Source organism: Carettochelys insculpta, chromosome 2 (genome assembly GCF_033958435.1).
Source record: "Carettochelys insculpta isolate YL-2023 chromosome 2, ASM3395843v1, whole genome shotgun sequence".
NCBI lineage: Eukaryota > Metazoa > Chordata > Testudines > Carettochelyidae > Carettochelys > Carettochelys insculpta.
Window position 1 is genome coordinate 237,827,829 of NC_134138.1, and position 18,187 is coordinate 237,846,015.

Genomic DNA, 18,187 nt, shown 5'->3' on the forward strand with positions numbered 1-18,187 from the left:
GCTCACCAAGCCAGGCAGCCAGGAAAAGCAATGTCAAAAGTCAGACTTTTAAAAGGGGAGGGGCCAGTTACCCATGGGAGGCAGAGTTCACAATGTGAACTAGAGTGATCATTGGGGGATAGCTACTGGAGACCAGTAACAGTCAACATAAATGAAGCACACCTAAGCTGACGCTGTGTTGACCTAATTATATCAACCCTGAGTCTATTCTACCTGTAGAGGTAGAGTTGTCAGCATAAAGGGGCAGTTATGTCAGCAATAACATGATGTAAGTGTAGACACATCCACAGCTAGGTCAACATAAACTGTCTTGTGTCAACCTAACCATGTAATGTGGACCAGGCCTCAAGCCCTGAACACTACAGCTGGCCAAGTGCATTATGCAGACTCTTTGCCTTCCTCTGAAGTCTCAATAGAATAACCAATGGTCTGCTCCAGTCAGGAAACTGTTAATTATACAATAGCACAGCAAATTCACTGTTTACAAGAAGAATTTGAAGAATAAATGGTTAGTCCGGATACAAACAATGCATGTAAGATTTGAGATTTTAAAACAGCACCTTGTGGAAATTCATCCTTTTTATCTTGACCATCTTGTGACGACCCTCAAAATTACATTGACAAATTTGCAGACTTAATAATAAAGTATTTGAAGACCATAGAGGGAAGGATAAAACAGTCAGCATCATGAGACTTAGATCTGCAGCTGCCCCTGACATCTCCAGTTGGAAGTCCTGCCAATAAAATCTCAGGCTCAAGTGACATAGACTGATTATTTTTGATCTAAAGCCCAGTTCCTCCCCATACCATAGCAACACATGGTCTTCCAAGATTACAAATTTAGTGTCATTCCAACTCATGTCTTCTCTTATCCATCAACTTTCTTCTGCTGAAATTCATTCGAGCTTGTATGTGCCTTTGAATCAAGCGTTTTTTCCACATCTTGATAATTTGTTGCCCCTCGCATCTTCCCACAGCTCCTTTCCCTTCTATTTTGTTGTAAATGTGACTAAAGGTTGAACCTCTATAATCTGCCACTCTCATGCCAGACCATGGATGTTGCTGGACAAGATTGATTATTAGCCAGATGTCCATTTATCATGTGTGTGGCCAAGTTTCCCATGGTCCCATAAAGTTTGTTTTCAGCCACCAGTCTTGGCTCTCTGTGTTCTGTTCTGTTAATTAGCTCTAATTTACCACTAAATATCTTCTACGAGTAAACAGTGGAAGTGTTGGTAATGCTGCCAGACAATATTGACCTTCTGTAGTCTAGCAAATTCTCTCATTTGGCACCAGTCAGGTTCTGAGGGTGCTGGACTAAATAGGTTCAATCTGTATTAATGTCCGCCTTCGTACATCTCGAATCACATTGAATCTCTGCTGATTTCCTCTCTTTTGTAACAAATTCTATCTATCTCATCCTCCAAGGCTCTGCATAATTCCAGCCTAGCCTGTATTTCAACCCTTGTTTGTTTTATTCTCCCTCATGTTCTCTAGCTTCACAACTTCTTCCATTCCAGTGCTACTCCTAGGTACTTTCTACCTTTTCTTGTGTGCCAAGCAACATATCTCTTCATCCAAATTGCTCCATAAAACAGGATTCTTCCAGGAAACCTTTCAACAGGACTCAACCAAAGAAATATACAACTATTAAAAAGACTGAAATAACTATGATCAACATTGCTGAACCAAAAATTTTACTTTCATCCAGTTTATCAGATATGTCCGTAAAAGGTGGTTTGTGTCTGGTTTATACTTTTAAGCGTGAATCTATACTTACGAGAAAATCAACTGCACTGTGGTCAATCTTCCAGAGTTTGTGGGGGGTTTTTTGTTACAACACGTCAAAATCGACCTCTCTGCGATCGCATGGAGTAAGGGACATCGACATGAGACTTCCAAGCACCAGACTACACTAGGTGAGAAAGTCTATTCTGACACATCGATTCTAGCTATGCCGTTAGCATAGCTAGAATTGTGTGTCAGAAATTGACGTTCTACTCCATTGTAGATCTAGCCTAAGCTCCTTGGATCCCAGATTGCCTGTGCTTTTACTGAACAGATATTATATAGAGTTCAGTGGAAATATCCCACTAATTTTAATGAGAGTTGGCTAGGATTCTATATTAGGAAACAACCAACAGCAACACTGTAGAGCAAAAAGCAAATAACCAAATCATTACAGAATTTATACAGGGATTTTTTGCAAAGAAGTCCGTCTTTACCAAAAAAAAGGGGGGAAAAAAACATTATGGTGGGAAAAGCCAGATGCCATGCATTGATAAGAATTCATTTGGCATTTATCTCCATAGAATATGAACATTTAAATAAAAGAACTAAAAATAATTCCTATTACTTTTTCTCCTAAGCATTAGGACTGGTAAGACTAATATTGCAAATAAAAGCTAGGTTATGCTGCCATCTGCTGGGTGATTTTGAAATAAAGTGACAGTAAAATTTACACATCCAAATCCAAAAATTATGCAAAAGTGACCAGGGTTAGGGGTTTCACAAAAAAAGGTAAATTCTCCAAGAAAGGCTCCTAAACAAAGGCTAAAGATCCAGAAGAACCTGAAAAGGAATCCTCTAAATCCTTCCACCTCCCTTTCCTGTAGCAAGACTTGGATCTACTTGCTTTTATCTAGGGCTGGGTGAGGGAAAGGCAATGGCTTGCAATCACTTCTTCTCACATCTGACCTTGGTCTTTCAAGAAAAAGCCGGAAGCCTTTTCCTTTGGAACACAGAAAATTAGATGTGTATTAAAATTCTGTTTATTGTCGTGGATATCAGGAAAGTGAGTGTGATTCCCTGACTCTCAGCATTAGGGACTTGGAGGTTTCTACTCCCCTTTCCTCCAAAAGTAGTCTGGGGTAGAATATCGGTCTCAAATATTGGAAACCAATCCTATATTGGCAGAGAACTGGGCCATGTAATATAATAGGGTTCATTTAACTATCTTGTGTTAATCTACTTATATAGTTTAAATCAAACTGACTGTGCTTTAGTACAGGCTGAAAGTGAAAAAACCTTTTTTTAGTGGGATAAAAAATTGCAGTCACTTCCATTCTGCAGCTTTAGAAAAATATTTTGAATTTGTAAAAAGTTTTGTTTGGAAAAATTCTGTTTTCAGTTTTATTTTGGGGGTGAGGGACAAAGATCCACTGTTTTCTTTTATTCCCTCTTTCCCTTCATTCTATTTGACCGCTGAAAAGGGGGAGTGAATGAGACATAGGGTGACAAGTTAAACAAACTAAATATTCCTTCTTGCTTTTCCCCATTCCTCACACGTACTTTTCATTTTCTAGGGTGTTCAGTTTGGAGCGGGGTGGGAAATGTTTGAAATATTCTGAAAAAATATTTTGAAACTTTAATTCTTTTTTTCCCCACTTCACAAACATTTCAAGGAAAGACACCAAGAATTATTTCATATTAAACTACTTTCCCTGATGTATTAGAAATTATTTTCTCTGAAGTTTAGCAGAGAATAGGCAAGCTGATAAGTTACTGAATCGGTGGGGGGGCGGAGAAAGAGAGAGAGAGTGGTGGGGAGGGGGGATTCCAGGAAACAAAAGAATGTCACAGATTTCTCAAACACCTGTAAAAGCACCAGCCCATGTAAATATAAATGGAGTGTTTTTAGAACAAGTGAATTACATCTTCACATTCATTTTACCAATGGATAAATAGTTGAGAGTGTAAAGCATCCTGATGTAAGGTAGAATCATGCAAAGTATTGACCATGCTTAACTCTCAGATCAGAAATTGGAAGATAAGTTCATTGTATTAGGCTATGCCTACACTAGAGAAAATTGTTGACAGACATTTCTGTTGGAAGATATCTTCCAACAAAACTTGCGTCGACAGATTGCGGCTAGACTGTCAAACGGATCAAAAAAGCAATACACTCTGTGGACAGAGAGCAGCCAGGCTGCCCAGCTGCTCCCTCAACAGAACATCCAACTGAAGGCATAGCACATAGGTCTGTCCAGTGTCCCAGAAGCCCTGTCTGTCAATAGAGGGGCCCCCTGGAACATCCAGATCAGCTTTCTGTTGACAGAAATGTTCCACTTCATGGGGGAGTGGCAGAATGCTATCGACAGAAGTGCCGCATTCTGTCGATTTACTGTCAACAGAATGTCTTGGGAACGTGGACACTCCGTGGGTTTTGTTGACAAAATGCCAGAGTTGTCGACAAAACTCTTTAGTGCAGACATAGCCTTAGTGTTTGTTCTTGCTAAATGAGTATTCACAGACATGAAATGACATTTCATTTTACACTCTAAATTTAGCAGCAACACCTTAATATTTTCTCATGTCAAGTTAGTGTCAAGCACCCTAACTAATTTAAATCAATAAGGATTACACAAAGTTCCAGCCTTTAGAAGGTACTGAGCATCTCGGAGAATCAGGCCGTGGCTAACAGCATGAGAATTAGTTTAAAATCTCCAATTGTTTTGCATCAAACACACAGTCTGTAGTGTAGAACCAGAAGAGTATCATAGCTCGTGCTACTAAGTAGTTATTTGGCATTACTCCAAATGTAACAGAGTTGTCTGATAAAATATCTGTAATTTAGTGTCCATTTTATTATAGTAGTAAAATATCTTAATGAACAACATTTAGAGGGAAGTAACTAAATCCGTTTCCATTTTTTTCGATAGCTTCCCACGTTGCGAGCTATTTCATAAGATAGCAAATAATTTTAATTGAAAGAGTGATAAAATAAGCATACGTAGCCAGACCGCGCAAATCAAGAGTTGGTTGGAAGAAGGCTAAATTTAAAGTGTGTATCATTTTCTACTCACTTTTAAAAATAAGTGGTGGGACAAAACCCAGATTAATATCATTAATTGGATATTAGTTATGGCTATTTTGAAATATTCTAAAATGTGCTATTTCAGAACTCTAAGAATTAATTCTCTTTAAACACAAGTGTAAGATTATAGCCACGTCTACACATGCCGGCTACTTCGAAGTAGCCGCACCAACTTTGAAATAGCGCCCACCACGTCTACACGTGGCGAGCGCTATCTTGAAGTTGAAATCGACGTAAGGCGGCAAGACGTTGAAGTTGCTGTCCCCATCAGGAGATGGGAATAGCGCCCTACTTTGACATTGAATGTCGAAGTAGGGCATGTGTAGCCAATCCATGTCCCGCAACATCGAAAAAGCGGGGTCTGCCATGGCGGCCATCAGCTGAGGGGTTGAGAGACGCTATCTCCAGCCCCTGAGCTCTATGGTCGCCGCGTGCAGCAGCCCCTTAAAGCTCCCCGCCCCCTGCGTTCCTGTGCAGGAAGCTGAGAGTGCATTCAGGCAGCAGCGTTGCCACGCAGCTAGCCTGCACACACCTCTGCAGCCCCAAGCCACCCCCCCCGCTGCGATGGCCGCCCGCCAGCCCCCCAAGCGCCCCCAGGGCACCCCCCCAAGGGGAGCCAGGGCTCCCAGGCATCCAGCCAGCCTGGCAAAAGGCAGTGGGGCCCCTCCTGGACAGAGGCCGAGATCCGGGACCTGCTGGGGCTCTTGAGTGAGGAGGAGGTGCTCCAGGTAATGGAGAGCAAGAGGCGGAACGCAGATGCATTAGCTCGGCTGGCCGAAGGCCTGGCCACCCGGGGTCACCCTGCCCACACTCCTGACCATGTCAGGAGTAAGGTGAAGGAGCTGCAGCAGGGTTACACCCGGGCCCAGGATGCGGCCAGCCAATCTGCGGCCTCCCCCCCGACTTGCCTCTTTTACAGGGAGCTCAGGTCCATCCTGGGCCCCCGGTACACCTCCTCCCTGTCGGCCACTCTTGACACCTCGGCCAACGAGTCCCAGCAGGCCCCGGAGGCGGAGTCCGCCCCGGAGGCAAGCCCTGCACCCCAGGGGCCCCCCCAGGATCCCACCCCTGGGATGCCGGAGGAGGAGGAGGGGGAATCCTCCTCCAGCGACAGGGGGCTGCAGATCATCCTGCCGTCCCAGAGCTCCAGCAGGGTGTCCGCCCAGAGGGTGTCCCCCGACCGTGGGAGCAGACCGTCAGGTACGTACCCCCCCGGTGCACACTCCTGGGGTTGAGGGGTGGGGACAACAGACATGACCAGGGCCCTCCACATGCCCAGATGACCATGGCCCCAAGGACATCAGTGGTATGTCCCTCAGAAGAGTGCATCAGCCCCTGCCCCCCAGCAGGACGGTGCCATGCCCCATCCCTGGGGATGGAGGGAGCGGAACCTAGGGTCCCGCGGGGGGGAGCGGGTGGGACACCCATCAGCAGCAGCAGCAGCAGCATCTCCCGGGGACAGGGATGGGGAGCCAGCAGCAGAGGGGTGTGGGGACAAGGGCCATGGCTCGGGGGCCACACTAACAGCTGTCTCCACTCTTCTTCCCCCCCGTGTTCCGCAGCTGCACCATCGGAGGGCCCGGAGAGTGCCAGCGAGGTGTCCGTGGTCCCGGAGAGCCCACCGGGGCCATCCCAGCAGGCCAGCCCCTCAGCGGAGCACCGACCAGCCCCAGGATGGGGCCGACAGCGGAGCCACCACCACCCGAGGATGGCCACGGACCCCCCAGCTGCTCGCGACCCTCCGGCGTCAGCTGGAGGTGTCGGAGCGGCGCCTGCGGGTGGAAGAGTGGCGGCTGGAGCTACAAGAGCGGGCACTGGCCTGGCGCCAGGAGGCATGGGGGGCCTTTATGCGCACATTCGAGCACATAGCGGAATACCTGGCCCCCATGCCGCACTGCTCTGCTCGCCCTGCCCACCGCTCCACCTGCTGCTCCGACCACCGTCCCACCGCCGTCCGCCACCCCAGGGCCTTCCGCCGAGGGGAACCTGGGGCCTGCTGACACCCGCTGGCCATACCTGCCGGTTCTCCCGGCCCCCAGCCAGCCTCGGCCAGGGCTCAGGCCGAGGCAAGGGTCGCGCCCGCCAACCCCAGGCACCGGACAGTAGAGGGGTGCAGGGACCAGGACATGGCCCCCCTCCCCCTGTGTACATATCCCCCCCCATATAATATATTTGTATATAGTTTGTGTTACACCTGTTCTGTTATATGGTACCTGCCCCCTCATGTAAATAGTTCCCCCCTTTTGTTCTGCGTGCGCTCTCTCTCTCTCTCTCTCTCTCTCTCTCTCTCTATATATATATATATATATATATATAATATTTGTTGCTTGAATAATAAGACAAATCACTGTTTTTTGGTTTCAAAAACAGCTCCATTTTTATTTGCAAGAAAGGTGGGGTGCTCTTGGGTGCTCTGTGGTGTGGGCGTGGGGGCAGGGAGTGTTGTGGAGGATGGGGGGGTGCAATGGGGGGCCTGCCAGTGTTCACCCCGCAGCCTGGTCAAAATGGGCCCGCAGGGCGTCCTGGACCCGGATCCCCTCGGGGTCCACCTGGTGACTGGGGGCAGTGGGTGGCTGCACGTCAGCCCTGCCAGCCTCCACAGCCCAGCCCTGGAAGAATGCCTCCCCCTTGCTCTTGACCAGGTTGTGGAGTGCGCTGCACGCACCCACAACCTGGGGGATGTTGGTGGGGCCTGCATCAAGGCAGGTGAGCAGACACCTCCAGCGCCCTTTGAGGCAGCCAAAAGTGCACTCAACCACCTGGCGTGCATGGTTCAAGCGCGTGTTGAAGCGCTCCTGGCTCGCTGAGAGATGGCCCGTGTAAGGGTGCATGAGCCAGGGCCGGAGGGGGTACACCGCGTCTGCGACAACGCAGAGGGGCATGGTGGTGTCCCCCACAGGGATCTCCCACTGGGGGATGTAGGTCCCCGCCTCCAGCCGGCGGCACAGGCCCGAATTCCTGAACACCCAGGCGTCGTGGGTGCTGCCAGGCCAGCCAACATAAATGTCCAGGAAGTGGCCCTGGCTGTCCACCAAGGCCTGGAGGACCACCGAATGGTAGCCCTTCCTGTTCAGGAAGTGTCCTCCGCTGTGCTGCGGGGCACGGATGGGGATATGGGTTCCATCCAGAGCCCCAAAACAATTTGGAAAGCCCAGGCTGGCAAACCCCACGATGGCGGCATCCAGATCCCCGAGCCACATGAGCCTGTGGAAGAGCAGGGCATTGATGGCGCGGACGACCTGCAGGGGAAGGACATGGGAGAGCACCAGTGAGGGGTGTGCAGCGTGTGTCTGGCCCTCCACCCCAGGGCTGCCCGCCCCTCCCAGGTATGCCCTCCCCCGGGTCCTCTTACCTCCATGAGGACAGCCCTGATGGTGGCCTTGCCCACACCAAACTGCTGCCCCACGGATCGGTAGCTGTCTGGAGTGGCCAGCTTCCAGACAGCGATGCCGACCCGTTTCTTCACCGTGAGGGCACGCCGCATGGCGGTGTCCTGGTGCCTCAGTGCGGGGGTGAGCCACTGGCAGAGCTCCAGTAATGTCTGCCAGCTCATGCGAAAGTTCTGGAGCCAGTGGTCATTGTCCCACTTGCCAAGCACCAGCCACTCCCACCAGTCAGTGCTCGTGGGGTAGCTCCACAGTCGGCAGCGTGTGCGGCGGGGGTGGGGGTCGGAGGGCAGCAAGGTCTGGGGTTGCTTCCTCCTTCCCTGGGGGCAGCTGCTTTCCTGTGAATAAAAGGTGGTCAGCTGCCTCCTGCATAGCATTGAGCAGGGCAAGCACTGCTCCTGCATTGGCGGCTGTGTGGACCTCTGGCGGCGGCGGCGGCTGCTGCTGTTGCTGCTGCTGCTGGGGGTCCATACTGCTTCGATGGGTGTGTGCGCCTGTGGCTCTGCAGACCGCGTGCTGTGCAGGCTGAGTGGGTCTGGGAGGGGCCCTTTAAGAGAGCAGCTAGCTGTTGCCCCGGAAGTACTAGTCCGCCCTGTGACCCTGTCTGCAGCTGTTCCTGGCACCCTTATTTCAATGTGGGCCACTTTGGTGTGTAGATGCTCCCCTGCAGCGCCTACTTCGATGTGGTGCTGCCCAACGTCGACGTTGAACGTCGACGGCACCAGCCCTGGAGGACATGTAGACACTATTCATCGAAATAGCTTATTTTGAAATAAGCTATTTCGATGTAGCATACACGTGTAGACGTAGCTTATGTAAGACGTTATGTTCATCAGCATTTAGTAGGTTCTTTTGTTTTGGGTTTTTAGAGAATTACAATAGCATCAAGAAGCTTCAACAAAGATCAGAGTCCCATTATATCAGGTGCACTGCACACATGCAGCATGAGACAGACCGTGGCTTTAAGCCTAATAGATAAAGGAAATATTATTCCCATATGACAGACAGCTTTTGCTGTGTGAGGGACAGTGAGATTGCATAACTAGACCGTGGTCACAGGAAGTCTGTAACACAGGTGAACATCAAGCGCCATCCAAAGCCTGGGGGCTCGATCCTGGAAGGTGCTGAGCATTTTGGCCATCATCTAGCCACAAGATATACAAATGTTCTTCTGGATGTAGAGTTCTTGATATTAAAGTACACAGCTAGTGCTATGGAAAACTTACTACAGGTTGAACCTCTCTTGTCCAGTACTTTCTCATCTGGTGACATATGTAATCCAGCATGATTTTTAGTTAACTGGATGACCACTTAAGAGTGTGACCAAGTTTCCTGCAGTCCCATAAAGTTTATTTACAGCCACTGGTCCTGGCTCTCGGTATTTGATGCGGTTATTTAGCTCTAAATTACAACCAGATGTAACAGTGGAAGAGTTAGTAAAGCTGCTAGACCATATTGACCCTCCCATGGTCCAGCAATTTCTCTTGTGCCAGACTAGAGAAGTTCAACCTGTAGTTCTTCATTTTCATTGATTCTGTCAGATGCTGTTAGCTTTAATTTTCACACATTCAGTTTGTCTGAGTTTTAATTTTGAACCCAGTGTACACGACAAATCCAAAACTCAGAACAAAATCATTGCCTGTGGGTTTCTGAGGCTTGAGAGACCCATATGCCTGCCCTGTGACTTTATCACAGGAGATGCGTTACAAATTATAAATCCAAATCTAGAAAAGAAAACAATCAGGGCAATTAAGCAAAAACCAGAAATTTTACTGAATTTTACCAAAAGATCTTGTGGGCATAGTAAGACTGAAAAATGGCTAGAAGGAAGTCAGCTCATTTTATTTCGGAACTGCATTTGTTCTTTTATTTAGGCAAGTTACAGATGGCTTGGAGCTTCAGAGCAAACTTTTTCCATTGCACTTAGTACGGTATCTCATTCTTGGACTATGTTACAGAAACAAATATTAAGCTACACAAAGTTACCAAACAAGATTTTACAATGTGGGATATGTATGAAGACGTTGATTACTGACTAATTTATGTCTGGTATTTTGTGTGTCGTCAAATCATTAAGGTGGTAACAAGAAGCACCATCATCTTGCACTATGGCTGCGTCTACACGTGCACGCTACTTCGAAGTAGCGGCAGTAACTTCGAAATAGCGCCCGTCACGTCTACACGTGTTGGGCGCTATTTCGAAGTTGAAATCGACGTTAGGCGGCGAGACGTCGAAGTCGCTAACCCCATGAGCGGATGGGAATAGCGCCCTACTTCGACGTTCAACATCGAAGTAGGGACGTGTAGACGATCCGCGTCCCGCAACATCGAAATAGCGGGGTCCTCCATGGTGGCCATCAGCTGGGGGGTTGAGAGATACTCTCTCTCCAGCCCTTGCGGGGCTCTGTGGTCACCGTGGGCAGCAGCCCTTAGCCCAGGGCTTCTGGCTGCTGCTGCTGCAGCTGGGGGTCCGTGCTGCATATACAGGGTCTGCAACTAGTTGTTGGCTCTGTGTATCTTGCACTGTTTAATGAAAGTGTGTCTGGGAGGGGCCCTTTAAGGGAGCGGCTTGCTGTTGAGTCCGCCCCGTGACCCTGTCTGCAGCTGTGCCTGGCTCCCTTATTTCGATGTGTGCTACTTTGCCGTGTAGACGTTCCCTCGCTGCGCCTATTTCGATGTTGGGCTGCGCAACGTCGAAGTTGAACATCGACGTTGCCAGCCCTGGAGGACGTGTAGACGTTATTCATCGAAATAGCCTATTTCGATGTCGCTACTTCGAAATTAGCTATTTCGAAGTTGGGTGCACGTGTAGACGTAGCCTATGTCTGACACTTAGTGTTTCCTGACACACAAAGCTGAGTTCTCATTGCTTTTATTTATTCATGTGGTCTCACTGCATGAAATTGGGCTACTTGTGAGAGTGAGGCAAGCAGAATTTGACCTATCAGCTCCAAGAATCCAATCCTACAAGGTACTGAGCAACCTCAACCTTAGTGTAACTAATTGAACATGCTCAACATGTTAGACTGTTGGAACTTTGTTGGATAGGTCCCTAAATATTAAAACAAAAGAAAAAAAAATTTCTGCAGACATCTCTCTAGGGGAGAGGATGGGAGTGTTCTAGGAAGGGATGAAAGGGAAGAGCTCAGTGTGCTATAGAGGAAAAGGTGGACAGAAAGATTTCCTTAAAGGCATTTTAGGATCTGAGCCTGCCACCTCTGAAGTCAAAGATAGAATTCCCATTGACTTCATTGGGAAGAGGATGGGCTCTGAAATAGTCATTTAATTATCACTATTCTCTGACACAAGCCAGTTCAATATTTATCAGTCTATAAATACCTGTTATACTTTCAGCTCCTACAAAACAGTTGACTATGCCATAGACCAAGTGTGATTACTGTCGCCCTGAAGACTGTAAAAGACTATTGTTTGCCCTTTCTTTCAGATGTGGGTGAATTCAGTTACATAATCTCTCCCTCTCCAGTTCTCAAGATCATATGGCAGGACATACATCCATCACCTGTAAAATGAGGGTAGGGAAAAAATTACTCTATCACAGGTGTAGCGAGGGGATTCATAGGGAATTCATAGACTGTAAGCTCTTTGGGGCAAGGTCTGTCTTTTTACCCTCTATTTGTACATCTAATGTAGTTGGGGGGCCTGAACCCTGCAGATCCCAGATGATACCACAATGCAAATAAATAGTAAAGACAAAAAAATGACCGTGAAATGGCCCATGTAAGTACCCGTTAGATTAATATTTAAATATTGTTTATAATAGAATTATTGTTAGAGAAAATTCGCTCTAGTAACCTAGTGTCTTGCTGATCCCCTCTGCTGGGGTTCTTTCCCAATAAAGCACATTGGCAATGAAGAGCAATAACAATAAAACACTGAGGCTATGTCTAGATTACAGGGATTTGTCAGCAGACATTTGTGTCAGGTCTCTTGCAACAAAACTTTTGTCAACAGATTGCATCCAGACTGCAGGGTGGATCGAAAGAGCGATCTGCCCTGTCAACAGAGAGCGGCCAGCCTGCCTGACTGCTCCATCAACTAAACAGCCACATGAAACCACAGCAGACAGGGTTGTGCGGTGCCTGGGAGGATTTTTCTATTCACTGAGGGTCCCCCTGGAACGTCCAGACTGGCGTTTAGTCAACAGATCTGTTGACAACGGCATTGTTCCTCCTGTTGCTGTTGACAGAACATGCTTGGCAATCTGGGTACTCCTCAGGTTTTGTCAACAAAACCCTTCAATCTAGAGAGCCTCCATAAGGCAGGCAAGCTCCCAGCTTGCTGCTTTTTGTAATGTCTATTCTTTGAGTATTCCTGCAAAGAGCCTCCAGGTTTTAATATCTGTTGGTATATTTTGCTTTAACATGTTTCTGTCAACAAAGTAAGCAGAAATGAGCCAGAAATATGGAGCCGGTACTATTGATTCTCTTTATATTCAGCCCTCTTCTTATCTTCCCCTGAGAGAAGAGAACAGAGAAAGTTCTTCTGAATCTGTCTGCTGGGGGCAAGGCCCTGGACAGAAATTGACTTTTCTTTATAAAACTGCACAGTAAATCTTCTGACAATGTGTGTTAATTGTTACCATTTCCTGCTAAATGGTCTAAGAAGCAAAGAGAAAGCTAATATGGGTTTTGGTATGATCAAAACATCAAGCTAGTTTGTCTTTTTCATCATATTCCTGTATTGTTTTTTTTTTCTTTTTACTGTTTTTTTAGATATGGAGAAAAACTCTTCCAACATGATTCCTCTTGCAGAAAACTCTCCTAATAAACAACAGACTGTGTGTATTTTTGGAACAGGAGATTTTGGAAGATCTCTGGGGTATAAAATGCTCCAGTGTGGCCATCCAATAGTGTTTGGAAGCCGAAATGCACAAACTTCTAGTTTGATTCCCAAAGGCACAGAGCTGCTGAGCCACAGAGAGGCTGCACAAAAGGCCGACATTATTATTGTAGCAATTCAGAGACAGCATTACAACTTCCTCACAGAGTTAAGTGAAGTTCTCCGTGGAAAAGTATTGGTGGATGTAAGCAACAACCTCAAAATAAACGAGTACCCTGAATCTAATGCAGAATACCTTGCTCAGCTGGTGCCAGGCGCTAAGATAGTGAAAGCATTTAACACTGTGTCAGCATGGGCCTTGCAGTCAGGCACATTGGATGCAAGCCGACAGGTAAGATGAAAGAGCTTCTTGTCCATTATCATATGGGCAATTTTTAAATAATAGAGCAAAACACATGCCTGTAAGGGAGACCAGTGTCATACCAGGTTCAGATGCAACTTTCATTATGGTCCCCGGTGTTCAGTCAAATAACTATGCTAAACAAATCCTCTCATGCTCCAATATGATTGTTTGATCTTAGCGTAGAAATAAATCTCTATCCCCAACATTTAAAAATCACTGATTTTTCCCTGCCTTTTGATCATTAAGCAAATGTCCCACTCTGCACCTCAGGAAGATGTCAACAGAGATCAGAAAAGGAAACCGCTGTTACACATGCAACAGTGTTGGGAGGATTTTAAAATCATCTAAAAATATTTGTAAATTAAAAATGAACATTAAAAAGAAGGAGAAGCTCAGGATGAAATGAGGACTGTAAAGAGTTGTGGATTGGAAAGATTAAGGGAAGGAATCAAGAAGAACGAACCAAAGAAAGAATCAAGAGGAGAGGGGAAAAAGGAGAGGAAGTAGCAGAATCAGATAATGGAGGGAACTTGAACATAGCAGGAGAAGAACTGAGAGGTAGGAACATAGGATGGAAAAGAGATGTCTAATTTAAACTTCCATTCTGGCTTCTTTCCGGTAATGGATAAGTGTGGCAGGAAATATGTCATTTCGCACAGAGTTCAAAGGCAGGTTTGGACTTATCCAGAGTTCAGAGGTGGGGGAGAGACAGTGGGCAAGAAGGGCATAGATATTCTCATACAGAGGCAGTTTGAAAGGGCTGATGGAATTATGGGGTTTGTTAGCCATCTTCATTTTGGCTTTCTGCCCTATGGACCATTGCATGCTGGGCCAGACCTGAAAAACAGCTTAGTGCAATGTCAGAGGTTACTCTAAGCTGCTCTTGGTGCAACTGTTCCAAAGGAACTGCTCTGGCAGCCAGGAACCTTCAGAATGCCCAACTGGTTATTTCAGCCATCATTAAACCTGCTTTGTGCTGCCAGGACGGGGCAAAGTTGATATAACAAACAAAGATCTGGTGCATTGTGCTCATGTCCAGGCTTATCTCTGCACAGATGTGGCTACCTTCAAGTTTCACTTGTGGCCAGAAGTTTCAAAAATCCCCATTATTTGTGTTCCCAAACAAGAGCACAGATGCCTTTTTCCTCCAGATTCCAAGATGAGTATTGTCTTTCCCAAAACACACACCCTCCATCCTTCCGGCTGCCCTTTGTACAACATTGCCTACTGAGGCAAGTACCCTGCATACTTATACAATATTTGTTCTCAGGATCCTTGAAGAGAAATACTTAATGACCTCTGATCCATATTCCTATTACCTGTAGCTTCGCTGCTCTGGAATCTGTGTGAATTACTGAATTATATGTGTAGAACAAAAGGGCACAATTTTCCACATTTATATAAAACAGAGTTGTTTGCAAAACTTGTGCAAAAATCCAACTCTACTAGCTAAATACCATTAAGTGTATTACATTTTTGAAATGTATCACTTTAAACCTCCCATCTCTCCAGTTGAGAGATTAAACTTCTGATTGGAAATTCAATAAATTGTAATGTCAATAATTATAAAGTCTGTCCCAAAGATTTGTCAAAATAAAACCCATTCTTTTTGTTGCAGGTATTTGTCTGTGGCGATGACAGCAAAGCTAAACAAATGGTGATGGAGATTGTTCGGACACTTGGTCTTACACCATTGGATCAGGGCTCCCTTTTGGCAGCCAAAGAGATAGAAAATTACCCACTGCAGCTGTTTCCAATGTGGAAGTTTCCCATCTGCTTGGCTGTTGGCCTAAGCACATTTTTTTTCTTCTACAGTTTGATCCGTGATGTAATCTACCCCTATGTGTATGACAACAAAGATTTCTCATTTTTTGTTGTAATTTCCATTCCAAATCGGGTCTGCCCCATAGTGGCACTCATCCTTCTTGCTCTGGTTTACCTTCCTGGCATAATTGCTGCAATTCTCCAATTACACAGAGGTACAAAATACAGCCGTTTCCCAGACTGGCTGGACAAATGGATGCTCTGTAGGAAACAACTTGGATTAGTAGCCTTAGCTTTTGCTTTTCTTCATGTTCTATACACTCTTGTTATCCCTATTCGCTATTATGTAAGATGGAAACTAAATGGTTTCATCATATCTCAGGTAAGCTTCTGTTCATTGCTCCACCGAACGCAAGTTGTGTATGCTACTGTATTTTGCATTTGGATTTCACAATTTCATGTCAAAAGTCATATTTTATTGTTTTTTATACTATTGAATTTCTTTTCATGGTTGGGGTTTCTTCTAGGTATCGGTATTTCAAAATGCGATTGGTGCTGTGGTTAAATGGGAGACTTCTGATCTCAATCATTCTTCTAGCTAGTGTACTAGCTAACTATGTGCAGAAAAATATTATGAATAATTCTGAGAAGCGTGTTCCATCTTTTTCCATAGGCCTTAGAGAGTGGCACATTCACTGACATTTAGAATGTCATGTCTGATATTTAAAAATAACCATATTCTCACAATCATCAGTAGGTCTACAAAGTTGTATTAATGCTTCATTAAGACTGTATGCAACAGTGTATTCACTACCTCTGAATGGCACATGCTGTGGATTGCCCCTGCTTTCTGGCATTTCAGAGTACCTCACTCTGTTCAGGAGACAAGCTGTTCTGCTGTCTCAGAGGGGTAGTTGTGTTAGTCTGTAGTTTCACAAATTACAAGCAGTCCTGTGGCACCATAGAGACCAACAAATTTATTAGGCCTTGAGCTTTTGTGAGTAAAACCCACTTCTTTAGATGAAAAATGGAGAGGAAAGCCAGAACCCAGCATGGTTTATATAGCAGGAGGTGGGGTCAAGAAAAAATGACACATCTTACTTAATTTGTTTCATTAAGAGGTCCTACTGATGACCCCCTAGGAAGCAGAAAGAGCAGAGAAATGACTAAAGAACAACAAGAGCCCTAGAAATGATAAGATCACAGGAGAGATGATCAAATGCGATGGAGAAAGTATGATTCAGGAAATACACCGACAATGTAGTATAGCATGGAAGGAAGAGAAGGCACCTAAGGAATGGACAATATCCGTTCTAGTGACAATACACAAGGAAGGAAGTACAATGGAGTGCAAGAACTACAGAACAATTGCCCTAACAAATCATCTAGGCAAGGTGCTGATTATGATACTGACGAAGAGACTAAGATTGCAGATAGAAGAACATCTAGCAGATGAACAAGCAGGGTTCAGGAAAGATAGAAGTACCATTCAGAACATAAGAACATAAGAATGGCCATACTGGGTCAGACCAAAGGTCCATCCAGCCCAGCATCCCATCTGCCGATGGTGGCCAATGCCAGGTGCCCCAGAGAAGGAGAACAGAAGACAATGATCAAGTGATTTATCTCCTGCCATCCATCTCCTGCCTTTGTTCTGAAGGCTAGGGCACCATACTTTATCCCTGGCTAATAGCCATTTATGGACCTAACCTGCAAAAATTTATCAAGCTCTTTTTTAAACCCTAATAGAGTCCTGGCCTTCACAGCCTCCTCGGGCAAGGAGTTCCACAGGTTGACTGTGTGCTGTGTGAAGAAAAATTTCCTTTTATTAGTTTTGAACCTACTACCCATCAATTTCATTTGGTGTCCCCTAGTTCTTGTATTATGGGAAAAGGTAAATAATTTTTCTATATTCACTTTCTCCACACCATTCATGATTTTATATACCTCTATCATATCACCCCTCAATCGCCTCTTTTCCAAACTGAAAAGTCCCAGTCTCTCTAGCCTCTCCCCATATGGGACCCGTTCCAAGCCCCTAATCATCTTAGTCGCCCTTTTCTGAACCTTTTCTAATGCCAATATATCTTTTTTGAGGTGAGGAGACCACATCTGCACGCAGTACTCAAGATGTGGGCGTACCATAGTTTTATATAGGGGAAGTATGATATCTTTTGTCTTATTATCGATCCCTTTTTCAATAATTCCTAACATCCTATTTGCCTTACTAACTGCCGCTGCACACTGTGTGGATGTCTTCAGAGAACTATCCACTATAACTCCAAGATCCCTTTCCTGATCTGTCGTAGCTAAATTTGACCCCATCATGTAGTACGTGTAATTTGGGTTATTTTTTCCAACATGCATTACCTGACACTTACCCACATTAAATTTCATTTGCCATTTTGCTGCCCAATCACTCAGTTTGCTGAGATCTTTTTTGTAGTTCTTCACAATCCCTTTTGGTTTTGACTGTCCTGAACAACTTGGTGTCATCTGCATATTGGCACGAAGATTGATATTGGCACAACATATTGGCACGAAGATTGATATCAGAGAAAGCTTGATAAAAGAACAAGAACATCTACACTTGCTTCGTTGATTTTTTTTTCAGAAGGCATTTGACAGTGTAGATAAGTGACTTGGGCGGTGTTGGGGTTGTATGGAGTGGATAGCAGACTGATACGGCTGTTGAAGGACATCAGTGACAATGTGGGGGCCACATTGAGAATGTGCAGGGAGTTGGGAAGTTGGTTTAGAATGAGTAGAGGTACAAGACAAGGAGATCCAATATCACCAAGTATCTTCCTCACATATCTAGAGAGAGTGATGGGCAAGATCAAGGAAGGGTAGAAGGGATATCAGTGCACAGGAAAATAATTAATGATTTGAGGTTCATGAATGATATAGTTATCATTGAGGAAGATGAGGAGAAGCTAGCAAAAACGGTGCAGGTGCTAAACGAGGAAGGGAAGCAATATGGACTGATTATGAATGTCAAAACAAAAACAATGGTAT

The 18,187-nt window shown here is 45.6% G+C and overlaps 2 protein-coding genes across 3 annotated transcripts in view; both read left to right on the forward strand.

The window, feature by feature from the left end:
• Window positions 1–18,187, forward strand: part of STEAP4 (STEAP4 metalloreductase) — a 38,088-nt gene that overhangs the window by 13,977 nt on the left and 5,924 nt on the right. Inside the window, exons 1-3 of one of the 2 annotated variants that reach the window (XM_074984770.1) lie at window positions 11,711–11,735; window positions 12,936–13,393; window positions 15,024–15,551. In XM_074984770.1, coding sequence (XP_074840871.1) covers window positions 12,938–13,393; window positions 15,024–15,551 — 984 coding nt within the window. In that variant the 5' untranslated portion in view covers window positions 11,711–11,735; window positions 12,936–12,937. Of the gene's footprint in view, window positions 1–11,710; window positions 11,736–12,935; window positions 13,394–15,023; window positions 15,552–18,187 lie in introns of those variants that run through there. The other variant, XM_074984769.1, reaches the window with a different exon arrangement.
• Window positions 3,596–7,059, forward strand: LOC142008014 (uncharacterized). The gene is made up of 2 exons (XM_074984771.1): window positions 3,596–6,016; window positions 6,379–7,059. The coding sequence occupies exons 1-2, from the start codon at window positions 5,548–5,550 to the stop codon at window positions 6,981–6,983; spliced, it is 1,074 nt and encodes a 357-aa protein (XP_074840872.1). The 5' UTR covers window positions 3,596–5,547; the 3' UTR covers window positions 6,984–7,059.